The sequence below is a fragment of the Galendromus occidentalis genome, unplaced genomic scaffold, assembly GCF_000255335.2.
Source record: "Galendromus occidentalis unplaced genomic scaffold, Mocc_1.1 scf7180000076574, whole genome shotgun sequence".
Classification (NCBI taxonomy): Eukaryota; Metazoa; Arthropoda; class Arachnida; order Mesostigmata; family Phytoseiidae; genus Galendromus; species Galendromus occidentalis.
In genome coordinates, this window is record NW_003804563.1 from 987,815 (window position 1) to 1,006,914 (window position 19,100).

Sequence of the window (19,100 nt, forward strand, 5' to 3'; positions counted from 1 at the left end):
TTGATCTGGGACTAAATACGTAGTAGGAGCTGTCATTCCCCGTAATACCGGGCCACGCTTTGGCAAGAGGGGTCTGAAGAGCGGTGTGCCCGAGGCGCACCTGACCGAACTCTGAGCCAGAGCCGGCGGTCGACTCTGGTTTGGGGATGTGCTAACAATTAATCGTACGCCATTCCGCGAGACTATCATCGAATCACTCGCCAGAGTGAACGATTTATCACCGCAAGAGATTACTCTCGCAGGGACTACACTCTTCTGGGCGCTAACTCCAGTGACCAAGACCGACGGGGTCGGTTTCGGAGCCGCTTGAGAGGATCTCGACCCGGTGGCTGATAACAAAATTGGCCTCGACTGTGTGGTCGGTCTAGCACCTTGCATCCGTTGTAAGAGGGGTGGGTATTTTTGAGCAGGTTGTGGAGCAAGGATGGGACGACCGATCGGCGTGCCCGGAGAGGGAGTGACACAGTTCGGCCCTTCAGCGGTTCTGTTTATCGTGACCACTCTCATTTTCGTCGCAGCCGCCGAGACACCCCCAGTCGATATCGGAGAGGTGGAGGACGAAGGTGAAGACGATGCCTCGATTGCGAGCACCGGGAACGAGACGGCCGGCGCTGTAATTTTCGCAGGTGCAATCGGGGTGGTCTTCCCAGGCTCCTGAGGCTTCGTAGGAGGCAACACGATACCGCGGGATGCGGCTTCTCTGCGCTGCGCCGCCACCTCTTCGGGCGAGATGGCTTGGACACTCCGGAGATGCAGCGTTCGGATATCGACCCCATTCCAATGCACTTCGACCACGCAGTCACCTCTGAGCATGTGATTGACCTATAATGGAGGCAAGGTATTCAGCAACAAGGAATTTCTTCTGCTTTTCACGTGAAAATCGGAACTACGACTTCGATTTGGCTCGAACGAGGTTCTCCCGAGGCTCGAGAAAACTCATCAGAAAAACTATATACCTTCTCCCGAACGAATTGACTGACAGCATCTCTGATGGCTTCTGGCGTCAGGCGGGTCTTGACGTCCGAGCTGACTTTGATTTTACGATAAGGTTTCACCTCCTCCGGAACGGCCACGGATCGGACTGACTCGATGATCATCTGGAATCCAAGCAGAGTTCTCAATGCTGGGAAGCACCTAGGCGAGGGATTCTCGTATTGGCGCGAACAGCTCCGCGCGTCGGGAGATAACACTTGCGTTGAGATATTTTCCGCTGACATTCAACGGAAACGACGATATGAACTTAAAAGGTCGTCTCTGATTGTTCATTGGAGAACTGGAGAAATTCTCGGGAGCGGAAGCTATTTCTCCCATTCCTATCCGATTCGTCTGAAGTTAGTCGGATATTATGTCCGAGCACGAATTTCGTCAGCGAGCGACAGACAGAAACATCGAGTACCGTGAAGGCAAGATGAATCATAGCCAGTACGATGAGCCCTCTCCAAGAGATATGCTCAAGGACTTCCATTTTCTGCTGTCGCCAAGTGCCGTGCGTACAGCCGCGCGAATAACGGGCTCCCGCCCCATCGGTGGGGGCTCTTCGATTTGAAGAACCCGCGTCGGCACAGGGTCAGCTGACCTCCCATGTTCGATCGACCGTTCGATAGCATTGGTATCACACATCACCTGCTAGAGGTTTAGCGGCCGCCTCGGCAAATCGAAGGCCCACGAGAGATAAACTTCAGAAAAAACTGTATGCGGTATCGGATGAGCAGTCTCGGATAATCCTGCGCAAGCAGCTTACCGTGTGACTTCAAGGAGCGAGAACTGAGGACGTTGCACAGTCTCTCTAGACATCTTGTATGAGGTCAAGCGGGGCAGTCTCGAAGGCTGCGTCGCGTTCCGTCAACAAGACTCCAGTCAGACATATCCACAGTTCCACTGCAGAGTTTTTTCAGTTGAATGTTCGCCTTCCCCGCAAATATGGCCACGGTGCTGGCAACCCAAGATTTCCGCTAGATCGGCTTCCCCTCCGGCCGCCAATTTAGCGGGATCGTCTGCTCTTGCCGGAAATATTAAACGGAGCACCCTGTAGCCTCTCGGAGGGTCGGAGAATGGACCTCGTTCGAGGCAGGTCCTCCGTAGACCCAGTATTTAATCGGATAATCTGTAGGACCCTCTTCTGGGAAAGCTTTGTGATGATACAAAAGGGAAACTTTTGCTCGGCAGCTCCAGATCACCTCGTTTGGAATTTCCCGCCATCAGCTCCGAGAATGCGGCGCTCCCCCTGCTCTCTCATGTCCGATAAAGATGAATGACATCATTCAAGGCCATAGTTTCCGATTTCCGGTTTTCCGATGATTTTTTCGAAGAATATCTCGATCTCCTCGGAAGTTAAGTTTTGGGCTCCCCCGTAAAGATATTTCTGAGAATCACCCCTTACCGTCCTCACCGAATAAGAGGGATTCCCGTGGGGAGACGCTTATCGGGAATTTCGATTCGGATATATCACACACAAGAGCGCCTTTCCCTGTGAGGCTCGAAGGGTTCCGGCTCAGAGCTCGAAAAGCTGTAATGAAGGGAAAGCCCCATCTAATCTAATCAGGAAGTGAGAGTCGCACGGGAGGGCGTTCATCGGATGGGGGGCAAGCTTCGACGATTTTCGTCACGATAAGAGAAAGACTATTTCGATAATCCAGACATGCTCGGAATCTAGAAAATGGACCCGACTCATTCTTTCGAGCTCGATTCACGAGTTCAATCCGAGCCTCACATTAGAGCATCGAAGGATATATATGGACTCAGAAAGAAATGCAGCGCCTTCGGGTGGATCAGGGCTGGGTTCTTCACCGCCAGCCAGGGAACAGGATCGAACCTTTCGCTCGGACATGGTCGGAAAACTACCTGACCACCCTATCGCTGCGTTGAGGAACCTGGATCGGTCGCCCTCGAGGGTAGGGCGAAGACTGCCCCATGCGGGCATCGTCACCAAAAGCAACAAGCAGTTTATCGTAGAGCCTCGACGGATCAGAGCGAATATAGAATGGAAGATATATGCGTGAATCCCCTCTCGTTTGGCGTTTCCAGCTACTTGATGCGTTCTGAACGATTCGAGCTATCGAGTCACAATCTGCTCTGAGTTTCCTCGCATGGAGGATGGATTGTGCACCGATCCTTGGGTGGGATTGAAGACTTCTTCGCGTCAAAAGTGGGAAGGAGGATGGTCGCCGCCGGTAGGGTCGACGCGACACTCTTACTGATGTTAGGGAACATGGTGCATAAGTTGACCTATCACAGATGTGTCCTTGCAACGACAGGTGCAGGAAAAGAATGCTTTTATGCCGAATATCCTGTCCGCGTCCACCTTCTTCCTGCCGGAGCGTAGTTCTTCGAGAACTTCAAGTTTCTTCTCCAAGGAGAATAGCTTCTCTTTCGTCTGGAGAGCCAGTGCGGCACGGATATCGCGCAAGGCTCTTGTCGGACGGACTTGGTGGCATCCGTCGTCTCCACTCTCAGCCTACTTCTTTTCTGCGCGGCTTCCTCTTCAGTCGATCCTCAAATACGCTGTAAGGAGCTCGTGGACCGAAGCGACGAATATCTTCCGCACATTCTACCGAAAGATATCGTTGCATCGAAGCTCGCCATGCGGATAGTCCTTTTGCATTAGTTTGTATGGCGAAGCAAACACGAACGAAAATTCAGAACGTTGTATCGACAATTTGTTCCAACGCATCTCGCTGTGAGAAAGTCATACTGTAATTCTAATTCATCAGCCTGTGTGAAGGAGGGATAGGGACGATAATTATCAACGAATCACTTTCGGATAGTTCGAGGGTGAGTAAGCAGAGGACCCTCGATCATTCGCGGTTCGATTCTCGCGCCCCCGATAACTAGTTGCTTTGATCCCGATAAATCGTATGCTCTCATTCAAACGAAATCGCAATTCCTCGCTTGACCCACTAGACATCGGATCCCCGAATGTTGGCAGATTTCGCATGTTCTCAATCAAGGGGTGGCATCGTCCCCAGCGGAGTGGCAAGATTCCTGAGTCCTGAGGGAGGAGAGAGTCGACACACCGACCGCGGCCTTGCGCTCCGTTCTCGACTCCCCGCTGTATCACTTCCTCGATTCCGAGCGTCGAATTTGATGATGCGGTCCCAAAATATGAATTCTTCAGATCAGGCTCGCGGGAAAGGTTGAATCAGAGCTTGTGTGTAGATGTGGGTACGTATGATCAATATGCTCGACAAGGGCTCGAACTGTAAGTCCGCCGATTAGTTTCTCATTATCGACGGAGGCGACACCTAGCGGCCGACTCGAATGTCGCGATCTACCGATCTCTCGGAACTTTCGAGAGATTTCGAGATTTGAGGGATCCCAGATCACAGTCGTGGAGATCAGAATGGGACCCGGCTGGGCCAGGAAGCTCGTCAATCGGAATCCAGCTGAGTATTCGGGGAATTAAGCGCAGAAGATTTCAAATCGATTGGCTTCACTCCTCGTTTGCGTTGACAGGAATATCGTTGCTGCACTCGGAAAATCGCAGGAGAAATGACGGGGATATAATAACGCTAGATATTCTCTATGAGTGGGGAAAAGGTGGAAGCCCTCGATTCCCAGGCTCAAACCTATTTACAAGTCAGTTCCGGATAGCTCGACGACGAGTACGCAGACCGTACACCCCTGCCGGAGGAATCTAAGATGTCTGCGTCTTCCGGAGCCCGGATCGAAAAAAAATTAAAAGAGAATCGCCGCCGCATTCCCCGATCGTTGTATGGGTTTTTTTTTTTTCATGGAGGTTAGGGAGAAATGCGTTCACGCACGCACGGGCCGAGGTGATGTTAACGCTCTCGGGGACCGGCAGTATAGGACTCGCACCTTGCGGTGAATACCCACTAAAAACCCTTATCCTCCGTAACCCTTCTGGGGGAAGGTCGGAAAGGAGCTGGGACCGGCCTGGTGGCCATTACTTCAGCTCCCCCCCTATTGGTGCTGACGTCCCTGTTTCTTCACGCACAAAACAGTGAAAACGCGATTGTTCAGTTTGCTGAGGGCGATGCCCAGCGACGATGAGGCGAGGTGGCCGTTTTTGTCGAGAGAAGGCCCAAAACGCGGCGATGACGACCCTGTTTCTTCACGCACAAAACAGTGAAAACGAGATTATTCATGTATGGATAGGTGTGATTGGTGATGTAGACAAGAGCAAGGGCTTATCGGGGTGAAGCAGACATCAGTTGATCAGTTCCGGTAGGCTCGATCTCTCCTGGGGCCCAGGAATTCGGAGTATTAAGCTAGGAAACCCCTCCACTGTGGAAAAGAATTCCATGCGCATCTTGAGTTTTGAAGGGCTTGTTTGCCTTCCCTTCGGAACCAAGATAAGACCCAGTGGTCGCGGATCAGACTAGCGAATCATCGTGTGCACGTTCTCATTGAGGCCATGGCCAAAAATCGAGGAGTCGGCTGATATCCCGAACCTTGAAGTCGAAATTCATGTATTTATTTACAGCGTCGGTATTTACCTATTTTCGCTCAATCAGAGATCTACAAGATTGATGATGGCCTCCATCATTCGTCCCCTTCAAGCGACCCCTCCGGAATTCGTTCGTAGGAATTCTAGCCCGCAACATTCCCATTCCGTCCCTAGTGGCCTCAAGAAACCTTCTTCGCTACGCAGGCCTCGAACGCCGAGTACTTATCGGCCACTCCCGCGCCATTCAGAAGATTCCGGACGTCTCTCTCGATCGCTGCTCCAACTTGAGCCAGCTGGGAATCTGAAGCACGGAATAAACGAGCTCTCTAATTGTTGAACGGAAGTCGACGCTTATCGATTGGATCGATCGACTTGAATCAAGCGCCGGGAGAGGCACCTTCTTCGGAGTGAGCTTCGAGCGTCTGATTCCATCGATGGGTAGGATAAGGAAAGACATCATAACGGCATATTACCTTGTTTCAACTGGGCGAGATGTTTGCCAATCGTATCGGTTATCTTCGTTGTGACTTCCGGGGTCAACTTTAGGTCTGAGCCGCAATCGGCGACCGCTTGAGATAATTTCGAGAGCTGGCAGTTGCACATATGAGATACCGCGAGGAGAACCGAGCACACAGCCGCGATTGAAGCTCTCATTCTGAACCCTTTGGCCGCCACCGCTTCGCTCAGTATTCCGAACTAGCAATGATGACGACTCGGCACAGGCGCGTACGATTCGTCGAAGCCGAAATGCGAGCTCAGATCCGAGGAAAGCATTATATGCGGAACGATTGCTGCGCTAGGAATCAGGCGAACAAAGCGCTGGTGATTGACACACTCTCATCCGAGAGCGCGTCACCGCGATGTCACGCGCGAATACGAGTGTTGCCTGAGGACTAGAAAAAGCGTGGAGTAAAAAGAGCGTTTGAAAAGTCCGATGCTCCGATGCTGCCAAAGGAACGAGCTCGATCGATTCAACGATCGTCGAAAGCATGAGCAGCGCATCGAAACCACCTCGATCCTGGAGAGTGATGGTCCCGCGTGGTGATCGATAAAAACCCGCGCAGGCAGTGTCGGAGCAACTACCGTAATATTGCGTGAAAACGTCTATTCCTCATCCATGCTCGGAATCCTCGTTCTTTCTACAGCTGACATCGAAATGACATCTAGTACATACCTCTAGCCTCCCCTAGAATTGCGTGTACCTTGATTTTATCTTAGAAGGGGAGTGCTGAACGAGTAAAGCGTCGATCGGGCTGAAACGTTGGCCATGGAATCCCCGCCCTGAGAGAAGTTCAACCCAAAGAGGTTATTCGCGTATGGCCACCTTGAAGGTGTTTAAATGATAATCGATAATTCGCCCTCAAGCATTGACTATATGAGAGAACTGGGAAAGACTATGGACACCTCTTTGAGTTGAACTCCTCTCGGGGCGGGATTCAATGACCAAAGTTTCAGCCCGATCGGCGTCTTGCATGTTCAGCACTCCCCTTTAAGTGATCAATGTCATTCTATTGACGTTAAAATTCGCCAATCTAAGTGTGACCTCGAATCCCGCGAATGTCGTCGATACATGTAGTTGGTGTTCAGTTGAAAATACATATATAGCCGTGCTCGATCCTCTCGGTTGAGAGTCCTTTTGACCTTCGTGATCCAACAAGTAATCGCTGGAAGCATGCCTCATGTGCGATTGCGATATGTGTAAATATTTCCTTCGTGGGGTTCAGTATTTCCGCGAACTGCGCCCGTCTCCTACCTACCGGGGGCTTCAGTGAAGTTTCTTGCCGAAGGTCTCGACAGAACGCGGAGGATGATCGAAGTCTCACAGATTTCGGATAGAACAGCTCCTAGAGTGTGGCCAGAGAGAGTAAATCCAAGCGGATTCTCGAGGAAACGGAACGGCGTGGAATGAGGATGCCTCCAGAGGTCGGAGACGCCCATGATTCGGACTTGGATTTGTATCCACTCGAGCGGGAGCGATCATATCGGAGCATGCGGGATGATTCGACTGTTGAGTGTTTATTGGTGAGGCCGCTCCGGAACTCCGCTGAGGCGGCGGCTTGAAAAATCGGGGTATCGGGGTCGAAGCGACTCGATGGGAAGCTCCTCGCCGATAGCATCGTCGTTCGCGATCGCGAAATGTTCGTGATTCGTGAGCCGCTCTTACTATGCGGAGGCTGAGCTCACGTCGTCCGTACTTTCGGAATGGAGCGATTCTGCTTGTTCCTTCAGAGAGTTCCCTTGACTGCTGAGTCGTGCGACTCGGTAGGAATTCGAGATCGAAGTAATCTCAAAAACCGTGCATCGCGACTTTGATCTGATCTCCATCAATCTCAGTGAATTGTCCCCTTGATTCTTGGTCCAGCCCAATAAGTTGTATTCTGCCGGTCGAGCCCGTCTGAATCTTCGCTACTCCTCTCAAATATATCGCACAAACTCAATATTTTCAGAGGAAATCCTGTATTCATACACTATCCGGGAGTATCCCAGGTGCATCCAGAATCGCTCGCGGAAACCTTCAAAACCGCCAGGCATAACCATGGAAGTTGGATTGCAGATACCTCCGCAAATTCCCTTCCCATCGGTGCATTCAACAATTGGATGCGTTCTGAACAACACGAGTTATCGGGTCTCTTTCGTTGCATGGAGGACGAAGAACATCGATTCTAACCCCTGAGTGAAATTAAAGACGTTTTCACGAAAAAAAAACAGACTCCGAGCCTGAGATGGTTATGCGTATCGTGACGATCCGATGCTACCAATATTATACTATTTTTCATATCATTCATCATCATCATCTATAAAAGAATTTCGGAGGAGCTTTTCTGAGAACTACGGATCGCTCGAAAGTGGAGCTTCGCGCGCCGCAATCAGAATAGAATACCTGCATCGAATGTCCATCAATGAATGTACCATCGATATATTGACGACTGTACGATAATCACGGATTCGCGCGATTATCCAGAGAAACTTATTAAAGATTGCTCTGAAGACACTGGTTCCGATGAGAGGGGAGGCCGGGATGACTGCGGTGTCTGAATCGATCATCGAAAGAAACTGTTATCGTGAGAGAGAGAGAATCTGACCCATCTCATGGGTCAGGACAGGACTCAGCGTGAATTCTACATTGAACATCGATTGACCGGTCATCGAGCGCGAATACCCTGGAGGGTGCCTCCGAGTAGGACCGGCGCACTCCGACAAGAATCGAGTCCGTCAAGACCGGAGACTCCCGTCGAAGCTCCGATACATATCGTGTGTAACCACACTATTGCGGGAGTGTTGGCTTTTTCCATTAGGTTGGATTCGCTCTTCCGCGAATTCCGCCAAATCATCGTTACGGCCTTGGGACAAGTCTGACATGATCGAGTTAGCATCGGGAAAATTGATTTCGGAAAGTATAGCGTGCTCGTAGATTATTACGTTGAATCAGAATGATTCAGCGATTTCCTCTCTGCGAAGCGTCTTGCTATATATTGAGAGCCTGTCTCTCGATTTCCAGTCAATCCCAGACAGCCTAGGGCCTAGAGTATAGGTAAGAAGTACCGAATGAGTTCCGACTTCGGTTCGCTCCTCAGTACGTCGATTGATGGGAAATCTCATCTTTTGATGAATTCCGTTCCAGACCTCGATCCAACGATTCGACGAAACAGTCATGTTGCTCCGAATCGTTCTTCTGATGAGCGTGTGCACGCTCTGTTGGAGTCTCGACCTAGGCAAGGTGTCCGACGCGATCCACGATTGTTGCGAGAACCTGAACATTCCCGACGATGTCGCGAATCGCTTGGAGAGTATCGTGACAGCGAAAGTTCAAGAAGCCACAGGTGAGCCGAACCTCGTCCGTCGCCGACACTATTTCGTGTCGAGCAGGACTATCCGCCGAGCCACCTCATTTCCAACACTCCTTTCTCCCACACTTGCAGCTTTGGGTCAAGAGAAGAATATTCTGCAAAATGATGTCCGTTCGGACGCCACCAAGACTCTGGCTGACGCTGGTTTCCAAGACAAGCTACAAGCACTGGCCCAGTGCGTGGCGAACAAGCTCAAATGAAACATATCTCCGAAATTCGTTCGACTCCAATCGCTCCTCCGACTCCAAGAGCTTCTACAATAATCATATTTCTCTTGAGCTGAGTCGGAGGCAGGAATAAATAACCCTTTTTTCGGCTCTTATTCTTGTGATTCCATCCGTTTCCAAGAGATCTTGACCTCACACGATCGAGATGAGAATTCATATGAATTTGTGCGTAGTCCTGACTCGAAGAGAAGAAGGGAGTCTCAGCTCCGGCGACTGACCCTTGTTTCTAGATCGGGCTCAATTTCCATCTGAGGAGGATTCCCTAGCGTGGGGGCCATTTAATAATTTTTCATTGAGCCCGAATCGACACGGTGAGAATTCGGGTCCATTTCTCATTGCGGCATGTATTGCTGCATGTCGGCAGGGGTTTGGCTCTCGACGGGCGCTGCGGCCGGATCCACAGCGGCACTCGGATCGGTGGTAGCCGCAGGCGCCGTACCGGCCGTAGGATCCGTCGCAGCGGCTGCCATCGGATCTGCTTGCTGTCCGTATTGCTGACCGTACATATCGTACGCTCGGAATCCGTATGGATCGAATTGTTCGCTTTCAGACGCAATCTGCGGAGTCGTTCCCGCCACTCCTCCCATGGTGCCGTAGGGATCGGCTTGGTCGTATTGGAACTGGCCTGTTTGGTAGAAAGATTGAAATCCGTATCCGGCATTCGCCATCGAAGGGCAAAGCATTCCATAAGGCCCTACATGAAATTCGTAAGAACACTTAGCCGTCCTCCAATCACCCAACGGAATCTAGCAGAAGCGTCGAAATCTGGAAAACGCCAAATTTACGCTCACCTCCCAACGAGCTGAGAATCATGGGTGCACCTGCACCCATATCAGGATATCCCAGAACCTGACCGGCCGCGGCTGGCATCCCATAAGCACCATATTGTTGCATTAACTGCTGCTCGTAAGCTGACATTTGCGCTGCGGTCGGGTCTTGAGCCTGCTGTCCTGGGTAGGCCTGCGCAGTCGCTTGTGCTGGCTGACCCGCTTGAGCAGCTTGGGCCTGAGCTGCCGGGTACCCCGGCTGAGCCTGTTGCGCTGCGTACGCCTGTTGAGCTTGCTGCGCAGAATAAGCTTGCTGCGCGGGATAAGCTTGTTGACCCGCGTAAGCTTGCTGCGCCCCGTAGGCTTGCTGTGTGGGGTAGGCTTGCTGGGCCCCGTAGGCCTCCTGTGCCCCGTAGGTCTGAGGGGCGCCGTAGGGCTGTTGAGCGCCGTAAGCTTGCTGCGTCCCGTAAGCCTGCTGTCCTGGGTAGGCCTGTTGTGCACCGTAGGCCTGTTGGGCACCGTAAGCTTGCTGCGTTCCATACGCCTGCTGTCCGGAGTAGGCCTGTTGCTGCTGCTGTTGTTGCTGCTGTTGTTGCGGCTTTTGTTGCTGTGGTTGGCGTTGCGCCGCAGATGGAGCAGCTCGAGTCGCCGACGATGACGGCCCCGCTTGGGGCGCCGGCTGCGGCTTGGGCGCCGGTGCTTTCTTAGTTGGCGCTGACGGAGCTGCTGGGGGAGGTTTGATTGCACCTTTCGACCTGGATCTGACAGCGGACGACAGGGGTTTCTTCGAAGCGGCTTTCCTAGTCTGTTTCGTGCTCTTTGCCGGTGTCTGTTGCTTGGGCTTCTTCGACAATGCTCCCGATCTTTTGCTTTTTACGGATTTCGCAGATTTTGTGGTGGTGGATCTCGGGACCTTCTTCGCGGTTTTCTTAGTGGCCTTCTTGGGTGCTTTCGACGCTTTCTTGAGATCTTTGGCAGCCTTCTTCCCCGCCACTGTCGTCGGCTTCTTCGTAGATCCCTTCGTTTTAGATTTTGGTGGCATCTTGACTTCGTTATCAGAGTGGAATTGTCTCTTGCTCAACAAATAAATCCTCCCGAGGAATTTTATCGTTAGGGCTCAGAAACGGATCCCTGATCTAAGCCCTTGTAGGATCATCGCAGCTCCCTTTGCGGACCCGACTTGAGACGTATGTGGAGGCTGTTCGCGAGGTCAGATAGAACCAGAAGTCTGCTATTCATGGATCCCGATCACATGGTTCTCGGAGTTTTTTTTGGATTGCCGTTCTCAACTTCTTCGGCTCATCACGAGCCTCTGGGAATATTGAAGTGGATAGACGAAAGGATTCGACTCCAGAACATTGAGTCATGCGCAAGCTTTCCAGACCGAGTTCTTTGAGATATCCATGGACCAATCGAGGAATGATTATCTGTCACGCTACCGCCTGACGCCGTCCCTTCAGTGACGCGGAAATGATCCATTTCCCCAGCCATGGCATGACAAACGTTGGGCGCTCCGCGGCAGAAACATCCGTCACTGGATGTTCGATTTAGAGGTAGCGTGTTAAAGACTTGAACAGTCGACCACAAATTTATTCAGTTGTTCATTTCAAATCTCGAGCGATACTTTATAAAAGCAGCGGGCTGCGCAGAAAATCCTTTGAACTATACGCAGCTCCACAAAGATGATGTACGTCCAAAATCCCTCCAGACAACCCATCCCCCCTCCCTCGGGTCGTGGGATCGAGCGCATACCTGAGTACCTGAGTTTGGAGGAGATTCATGCAGACAACCTGTTTCAGTCCGGGCTCCATCTTGGTGTTGTGTTTCACTGTCGTAGTTGTACATTCGTACGAATTGGCTCCGCTGAACGATGCAATCAAGGTTTGCTCAAAGGACAAGGGAGTGAGCGATAAAGCTGCCGACAAGCTGATTGAAATCGTGGCCAAGTACGTAAACGAATTCAAGGAAGGCAAGTGTTTCTGATGGAAATCTTCATTCGGGATCTGTCTGGGGCTGTGAGAGTATCTCTTTTCCGCAGCAGAGAGCTGCTCGATGATCAATTCGGTTTGTCCAATTACCATGTGTTCTCCTGGTGTTGTTCGTTTCTAGGTGATGATCTCAAAGCTCTGCAAGAAAACGTGAAAAAAGATTCGGAAGTTGCTCTCAAAGAAGATGGACAAGAGGGGAAGTTTTCGGATATGGGAACGTGCATCAGTGAAAAACTCGCCCCTAAAGCTCAACCATAGATCTTCATTACTGTCTCCCTCTGCTCCATCAAGGACGGTGGAGAATCTTCCATCTTCCTTCTCTCCCATTATCTTCCCCCATCCCTCGACCAGCTGGGCTCGATTTTTCTCCGTATGAAAAAGGAATCGCAAGCAGTTGCGAGAGAGCAAATAAATTCGGTTCGATCCTCGGTGGAACCTGCCCAATAGATCCGGCTCGAGCCCGCTCATCATACTCTCCGCGTTGCTCGAATCGCTCGCTGACTTGCCCGAATGTCGACTCTTATTGACTGATTTCCGTAACAGGGAGCCGCGAATTTCACAATACGATAGGGATGCCGCATGGAGGGCACCGAGGATGGGCCTCGGCTGAGGAAGTTCTCGAACATAAACTTTGAATATATTCTGATCGAGTGACGAACTACAACTGCTCAGCTAACTCAACATTCCCGAATGCGAGCTATCATGGTCATCATGAGTCTTTTGACAATCCGCTGAGTCCGATCAATGGACATTAGAATTCTGGTATCGCTTTCGTTGGGTTGCGACTGAACAAACAACTGAGTGTTTTCTAAGAGCGGATGTGACAAGCCACATGCTCCCTCGGAATCCAGCTCGTGGAGCTCATCGAATCGAGAAAAGACCACCTCGGGCTGCCTCTACGGACTCCTGAACTTATCGTAGGATCACCAACTCTTATATGTGACCTGCTATATCATCTTCCTAGACATAGCATCGCTTTCGAGGTGGCCCGACAAGACCATATCAGAATTTTGCGATGGTTGTCGAACGGGACTCTACCACGATGAATCATGATCGACTGGAGTGTTGAGCCAAAGTCAGAACTTCGAGAGCCAATCGTGCAGAGACTAATCAATGAATGAGGTTCCTTCCCCTGTCTGATGACGCATGCTCCGGGCTCACCCAGCGAGCATGTCTTTGAGCTCACAATACTCCGGCCTCACAATGATTCCTGCTAAAAAGGCATCGTGTCAATCTTGAATGCTCGCCGATTCTGAAACCGAGCTTCGGGCACGCCCTCTGGGACTATAAGAACTCCGAAGTTCGGCCGGAATCCTCAGAAGCCCCGCAAACATGAAGCTGCTAGCTTCACTCTTGGTATTCGTACTCCTGGCAAATTATAGTCTCGCCAACACAGATCTGAGGAAAGGCCTGGAGATCTTGGAGAAGTGCTACAAAGAGTCATCCCTCAGCGACGAAATCATTTCGAAGAGTAAGGAGCTGATCACGACTCATGTGAAGAACCGGAAGCCCGGTGAGCGGAGTGAGTATGAGGAACGGTCGTTCCTTGAATAATGCCAATGGTGAACATGATAATGGACAAGGTAGCAGTCGAAGTTTCGAAACCGTCATTCCCCAGGTGAGGCCAACAAAGAGAAATTGGAAGCAGACCTCAAAGAGCAATTCAAGGAAGGTGGCGCAGAGGACAAGTTCTCGACTGTCTCAAAATGTATGAAGAGCAATTTGCAATAAACACGTTTGACCGGATCAGAAACTGTTTTCTATTTCTAATGATAATATAATCCTCAGAACCGCTCATAGGAACCCTTCCCTTGCGAGTCAGGGACGGAGTGCAATAACCTCAGTCCTCTCAACCGATCCTCTCAACCTACACAGATAACCACAATGAACCATCAACTATTTAATGTCCTTTCCAATTTTTCGGTGGGAAGACCTGTCTATGGAACTCGCCGATGACATTTCCTCGACACGTATAGTTCGCTGCTACGTAGACCGTGTTGCCGCCGATAGCAAAAGCCATCCCCACGTGACTGGTATCCTTCCAAACAATCTGGGTGAAATGGCCGACCTAGAATTACATTGAGGCGTTTGAGTCGTATCCCGGGGAACTTTCAGCGATTGTCCGTATGTCAGCTGCGACGGAGTCGAAAACGTACGCGACTGAGATTGCGTGGAATGGCTTCTCCGAATCTCATTTCTCGGACTTCTCCATACCAAGCGTCGATAGCTCTTTCGGCTGCAAGGTTGATCATCGACGTAGTTTGTGCTCAGCTCCCGCCATGTCGCGATGCCCGAAGTCCGAAATGCTTTTGAGGCTGATGTCTCGTGCAGACGAACCCACTCACCCGACACCGATAGCTGTCCGCTGCTGGTACTGCTGAAAAGATTCTCACCGAGCTTGGGGTTTCCACTGTGGGCGAACTTCCCAGTCCTCGCCATCCGCTGAGCATGCTCCCGTGCATGGCTCGCACACTTATTGGGAGGAAACAAATCGCCAAGTCCGTCAGCTACGATATACATACATAGTACATAGCTACCTATATACGCGCGAGGGTCAGAGTCGAGCGGATGATGAAAAACTCAAGTGACGAACAAGGGTCCATGTCGACGACTTGGTCCAAGAGAGGGTGCTGCGCTATACAAACCTTCGTACACCATTTCAAAGGCGGTACTCCATGCGTGGCTCGATAATGATTGTGTCGCTCGAGGGCGCGCTTCTCAAAATCCTTGCTCTGCTCGACAAGCCGAGGCACGCCCTGCAGATTCCGAGGCTCTTACTCAATGAGAATACCAGAACTTTTTATGGAAATGAATATTCCCTCTGAGCGATTACCTCATCGACTCCGTTGCTCTCCCATGAATGCCGTGGAATGTGTGTGAATGGGTCGTATCCCGCGGTTCTTACCACCGAGACAGTGGTCACGACTCTCTCTCCGTTCTGCAGATGAATTCATTCATCAAATCGTTTACTCTATGCGTTGTACAGCTCCGACTCACTCCATCTGGCGTGGGGGACTTCTCTCGGGTGAGAAGGTGCTCGTAGAAGTATACCGGAGTTGCACAGACCTTGTTCTCGGTCTTGGTGTAAGTTCTCCGCTGCTCAGACAGTGTCCGCGAATTCTCATCTCGATGTCAAAAATACTTAGTTGTAGTGTTGCCCCTGAGGAAGCATGAGGGAAACACGTGTGAAACGAACAGATCCCTCGATGAACTGTTCATGGAGCCGATCGGAGGGATCTACTGTAGAATTAGAGGAAAAGAGTCACGAGTCCACGGGATTCACACACATTCCGATACAGCTGTGGCAGTATTCCATGCAGACTTGCTGAAGTGAGCAGGGCCCCAGAAAGAGATGTAGCCACCACTATTGTTCCATAATGACAAGATGAGTTGTGAATACTGGCTCAGCTGGTATAGACGTCAAAATATGCGGTTTTATTCGTCAGGCGAGACTTTGGCGAAGCCTGAGCCGCTAGGGAATGAGAGCGCGAAATGCGATCGTTGTCATTCGTGGAAGTGTTCGAGTGGTTTAGTCACAGAATGTAATCGACAAAGAGCCTTACCATGTTCAGCGGAATCTCGCCCATAAACCCTTTTTGATCCTCCTCGTCACGCCGCTCCACCTAGTTCCATCGAAGACGGACCTACGATTGACCCGAAAGCTTAGCTCGACATCTACTCAGGTTGAAAAGAAAACTCTTATCCCACGAGAGCGGGGATCCCCCTCGGAGATCGGCGTATAAGAGCTCTCCCTCTCCGGAGATGGGACTCGAATAAGTCCCGAATCCGACAATCGAGTCATTCATTGGTCGATGGCGGAGATGATTCCGACCTAGCGATGGTTCATTGAATAAACGGGCACGAACTGAGTCATCGAAGCCTTACGGTTCGCAGGGTCGATGAGCCGATAAGAACAAACCGTGGTACGTGCTCTTTCTCTGTTGAGCTCGCTCTGCTGATAGTGGTCAGGCAAAGCCGCGAGCATTGGGGGAACTGAAAAATCTGCCACCCCTTCCGGTGAAATGTGCACCGGAAAATCGAGAACGAGCTCCCACCCCGATTAAACCCATCCCGCGATTCGCGGCGATGCTACATCGGCCAATCATAAGAAAAGATTCCGTCTGGATCGCGTGTATTGATAGAGTTTCTACGATGCATCGAGCTTATTCTTGGTCATGGCTCTCATTGTACAATAGCAGCGATTGGTTCATTCAAGCACTCGTCTGGTGCTGCTGGATATCCGTGGCGTGTGTGCGCGCAGGTGCCGCTGAAATTTTCGAGCGGGCTCTCTCAGTTCTGAGCTGTGGCGGCTCCTGAAGTTGAAGCTTCGGTGAGTCGTCATCCGGAAGGGGCGAAGTCACGTCAAGGGAGACCATTCCCCGAAGGAATCCCTGGCGGAAACTCCCGCAGGGGTCCGATCCGGAAGCGGAAAAGCTCCTCGCTGACCACGAGTGAGTGCTTCTCAAGCAGACTGTACACTCTTCATCCGACTCACACTCATATGTCAGTCGATCAATCCACGAAGAAATCGCTCATGAGCTTCCCTTCTTGTACAACAGCGGGGTCAGAATGCGGGAATGCGAGCTCAAGCGGCGGTACGCCTCGGAGTCAACGGTATTCTGACGTTCGGAAAGCACGTCACACGGCCAGGGTTCTAGAGCGAGCGCCCCCACAATGGCCTCGACTGAGAAGCTTGAGAAGCGGGGATTGTTCTGCGAGCTCTCCGTCGCTTCAATGCCGGACAAGGATCGACGCTCAAGACAGGGCCCGCAGGTGCTCCGTGATTTGTCTGACGTGGAGATTCAATGCGAGGAGAATCGTGTCTGAGATCCGTCGCGATTGAGTCCAGAGTACAGACCGATAGCGATGAGAGTACGATATTCTCACCCCCACACGAATATCTGGGGAAACCCGATGGGAGATTGCACACTAGGAGCACTACACGACGACTAGGAGCTCTGATGTGGAGCAAAGGAACTGGGCTGGAGCTCTGTAGGGCTCTAGGGAATACGGAAGAACACACCGTAGCCTTTCGGATCGATTCTTGTAGAACTGATCCGCGAAGGATTCGGAGCTGTGAGCTCGCAATATCCAATCTCTCATTTCCTATGACTCGGCGTGAGAGCAAATAAATGGAAGCATGAGCGTACCCCCTTTTCTCATTGAAACAACTGCTCAGGGGTTTATCTCAAGGTAGACCCCGAAATCTCGAAGAAGAGCCCTCGGTTGCGGAAGGACATGCATTGAAACCAGAGCTGTGCGCCGTGGAATTTCCGGCGGCGGGCAAGGAAAAAATTGCAGTGGCGGACGCCGCGGCTACCTCCTGCGGACCGAGGGACCAACGGCGCGCCGCGGGGGAGGTCGGTAAGGAGCTCAAAACTGCTCTCGTCGCGTGTTCGCATCGTATATCCCGGATCCCCGAATCACATATCCCCGAATCGCCTATCCTCGAATTGCATATTCCCGAATCGCATATCCCCGAATCGCATATCCCTGAATAGCATATGCCCGAATCGCAATTTTTTATTCGGGGATCCTGTCATAACGTTCGCGTTTGACAGGAGTGGAATGCGATGGAATAAATGCCACACTCCGATAGGTCCGAGCTCGGACGATAAGTCTGGTCCCTCGGTGACTACGAAATTGCAGGTCGAGCTTCCCGTTCGGAGCGTTCCGCCTCGTCGGCACCTGAATGTCCTGCATTCTCGTGTGCACTCAGTACAATGAACAGTTTTGCGTGAATTTTCCCGTGTCTTCCTAAAATGATTCAGAAAATTCAAAACGGCGCCCTGCATTTCACCACGCCGCGCCGTCTTTCACTGTACAAGGGTCCCGGCGCGGCGGTGGCAGCGGAGTACAGAGGCCGGCGACGAATACGAGGCCCGGCGCTCAGCTCTGATCAAGACTCTCTCTCTCCAAGGAAAGAGAAGGCTTCCATCTGGTTGTTCACATGTTTTCCTCCGCAAATATGTGTTCTGTACCAGCTAGAAGCCAGCGTCTTGTTCTCCTCTTGCATCCTGTCCGTAGACTTGCAGCCGATTTAGTGAGGCCGATCTCGCTGAACAATTTCGATTTTCGCCAATTCGTGCCTGACGCTGCCCTGTTGAGGTTGCCAAGTTCGGAGGCTATCTTTGTCAATCCTGCCCAAATAAAAAGCGTGTTGGCACCCCAATCCGGAACATGCCGCTTCAATTAGGAAAGACCTTGAATCTGATTGGATATGCTCGAGCTGAAACGAGTTTATAACTCACGGAATTCCCGTGAATCTTTTTCGGGATGTCCGCGCTGGAATCCCCACCGGACGGCTCCGACTCCAGACGACGGCGATTGTGACCCTTACATAACTGCATGAATGTAATATACTACACCTCTAGGAGAGGATCAATGCTTGGACATCTGGGTGATGCTCAGGGAGCGATGCCTCGATGTCAGTACCCACAACATTCTGCCGAATTCCGGGTCATCGTTCGACAGTTCGCTCGCGGTTCTTCTGGTATTCGAACCGGTAGTTTTCTCGACTCCTCTCGATGATCTTAATAGGAAGAATTCCATAGATGACGAAAAAGATCCAGACGCTTGGGCGCCGAAGGAGCTTCGACTGAGGGAGAAATGGAAGGTCGAAGGTCGAGAATGCATCAAAAGAAGCGGTAAGCGACTCGAATTATTGGTCTGGCCTGGTGGTCTCGGAAACCTGCGAAGACATACATCTCTGAGGAGGAGTCCTCAGGTGTCGAGACGGATAAGGATAACGGTGATCCACGGGGAAGTTGCTCCCTACGAATACCCCCTTAGAATGAAATCGCATGTATAACACCGAATCAGTTTCCGGCGCTCTCGTTCGCCGAACAGACTTCGAAATCTTC

General features: G+C 51.3%; 4 protein-coding genes and 1 long non-coding RNA gene across 5 annotated transcripts; 2 read left to right on the forward strand and 3 right to left on the reverse strand.

Moving 5' to 3' along the window:
• Positions 1-5,489: 5,489 nt before the first annotated feature.
• On the reverse strand, positions 5,490-6,155 carry LOC100902722 (uncharacterized). The gene is made up of 2 exons (XM_003739597.1): positions 5,881-6,155; positions 5,490-5,708 (listed from the first exon to the last, which is right to left on the reverse strand). Exons 1-2 carry the CDS (start codon positions 6,059-6,061, stop codon positions 5,587-5,589), a joined length of 303 nt encoding a protein of 100 aa, XP_003739645.1. The 5' UTR covers positions 6,062-6,155; the 3' UTR covers positions 5,490-5,586.
• A 2,749-nt stretch (positions 6,156-8,904) lies between these two features.
• On the forward strand, positions 8,905-9,568 carry LOC100902869 (uncharacterized). Its single transcript, XR_145285.2, has 3 exons — positions 8,905-8,939; positions 9,030-9,228; positions 9,328-9,568. It is a non-coding gene; the product is annotated as an uncharacterized LOC100902869 (long non-coding RNA).
• Positions 9,569-9,814: 246 nt separating this feature from the next.
• LOC108865281 (RNA polymerase II degradation factor 1-like) lies at positions 9,815-11,291 on the reverse strand. Its single transcript, XM_018642183.1, has 2 exons — positions 10,274-11,291; positions 9,815-10,176 (listed from the first exon to the last, which is right to left on the reverse strand). Exons 1-2 carry the CDS (start codon positions 11,289-11,291, stop codon positions 9,815-9,817), a joined length of 1,380 nt encoding a protein of 459 aa, XP_018497699.1.
• Positions 11,292-11,893: 602 nt separating this feature from the next.
• LOC100903018 (uncharacterized) lies at positions 11,894-12,602 on the forward strand. Its single transcript, XM_003739598.1, has 3 exons — positions 11,894-11,936; positions 12,049-12,218; positions 12,359-12,602. Exons 1-3 carry the CDS (start codon positions 11,932-11,934, stop codon positions 12,493-12,495), a joined length of 312 nt encoding a protein of 103 aa, XP_003739646.1. The 5' UTR covers positions 11,894-11,931; the 3' UTR covers positions 12,496-12,602.
• Positions 12,603-13,972: 1,370 nt separating this feature from the next.
• LOC100899209 (Golgi-associated plant pathogenesis-related protein 1) lies at positions 13,973-15,824 on the reverse strand. The gene is made up of 7 exons (XM_029113340.1): positions 15,801-15,824; positions 15,304-15,333; positions 15,071-15,175; positions 14,883-15,008; positions 14,583-14,709; positions 14,394-14,473; positions 13,973-14,305 (listed from the first exon to the last, which is right to left on the reverse strand). The coding sequence occupies exons 1-7, from the start codon at positions 15,822-15,824 to the stop codon at positions 14,138-14,140; spliced, it is 660 nt and encodes a 219-aa protein (XP_028969173.1). The 3' UTR covers positions 13,973-14,137.
• Between the last annotated feature and the right edge of the window lie 3,276 nt (positions 15,825-19,100).

Coding starts and splice junctions, on each gene's coding strand:
- LOC100902722 (XM_003739597.1), bottom strand. CDS start 6,061: ATGAGAGCTTCAATCGCGGCTGTGTGCTCGGTTCTCCTCGCGGTATCT. Junction 5,709..5,880: donor TCTCGCCCAGTTGAAACAAG/GTAATATGCCGT, acceptor TCCGTGCTTCAG/ATTCCCAGCTGGCTCAAGTT.
- LOC108865281 (XM_018642183.1), bottom strand. CDS start 11,291: ATGCCACCAAAATCTAAAACGAAGGGATCTACGAAGAAGCCGACGACA. Junction 10,177..10,273: donor GATTCTCAGCTCGTTGGGAG/GTGAGCGTAAAT, acceptor AATTTCATGTAG/GGCCTTATGGAATGCTTTGC.
- LOC100903018 (XM_003739598.1), top strand. Junction 12,219..12,358: donor CGTAAACGAATTCAAGGAAG/GCAAGTGTTTCT, acceptor GTTCGTTTCTAG/GTGATGATCTCAAAGCTCTG.
- LOC100899209 (XM_029113340.1), bottom strand. CDS start 15,824: ATGGGCGAGATTCCGCTGAACATG. Junction 15,334..15,800: donor GCGAGATTCCGCTGAACATG/GTAAGGCTCTTT, acceptor CTGTCTGAGCAG/CGGAGAACTTACACCAAGAC. Junction 14,710..14,882: donor CTTTGAAATGGTGTACGAAG/GTTTGTATAGCG, acceptor CCTCCCAATAAG/TGTGCGAGCCATGCACGGGA.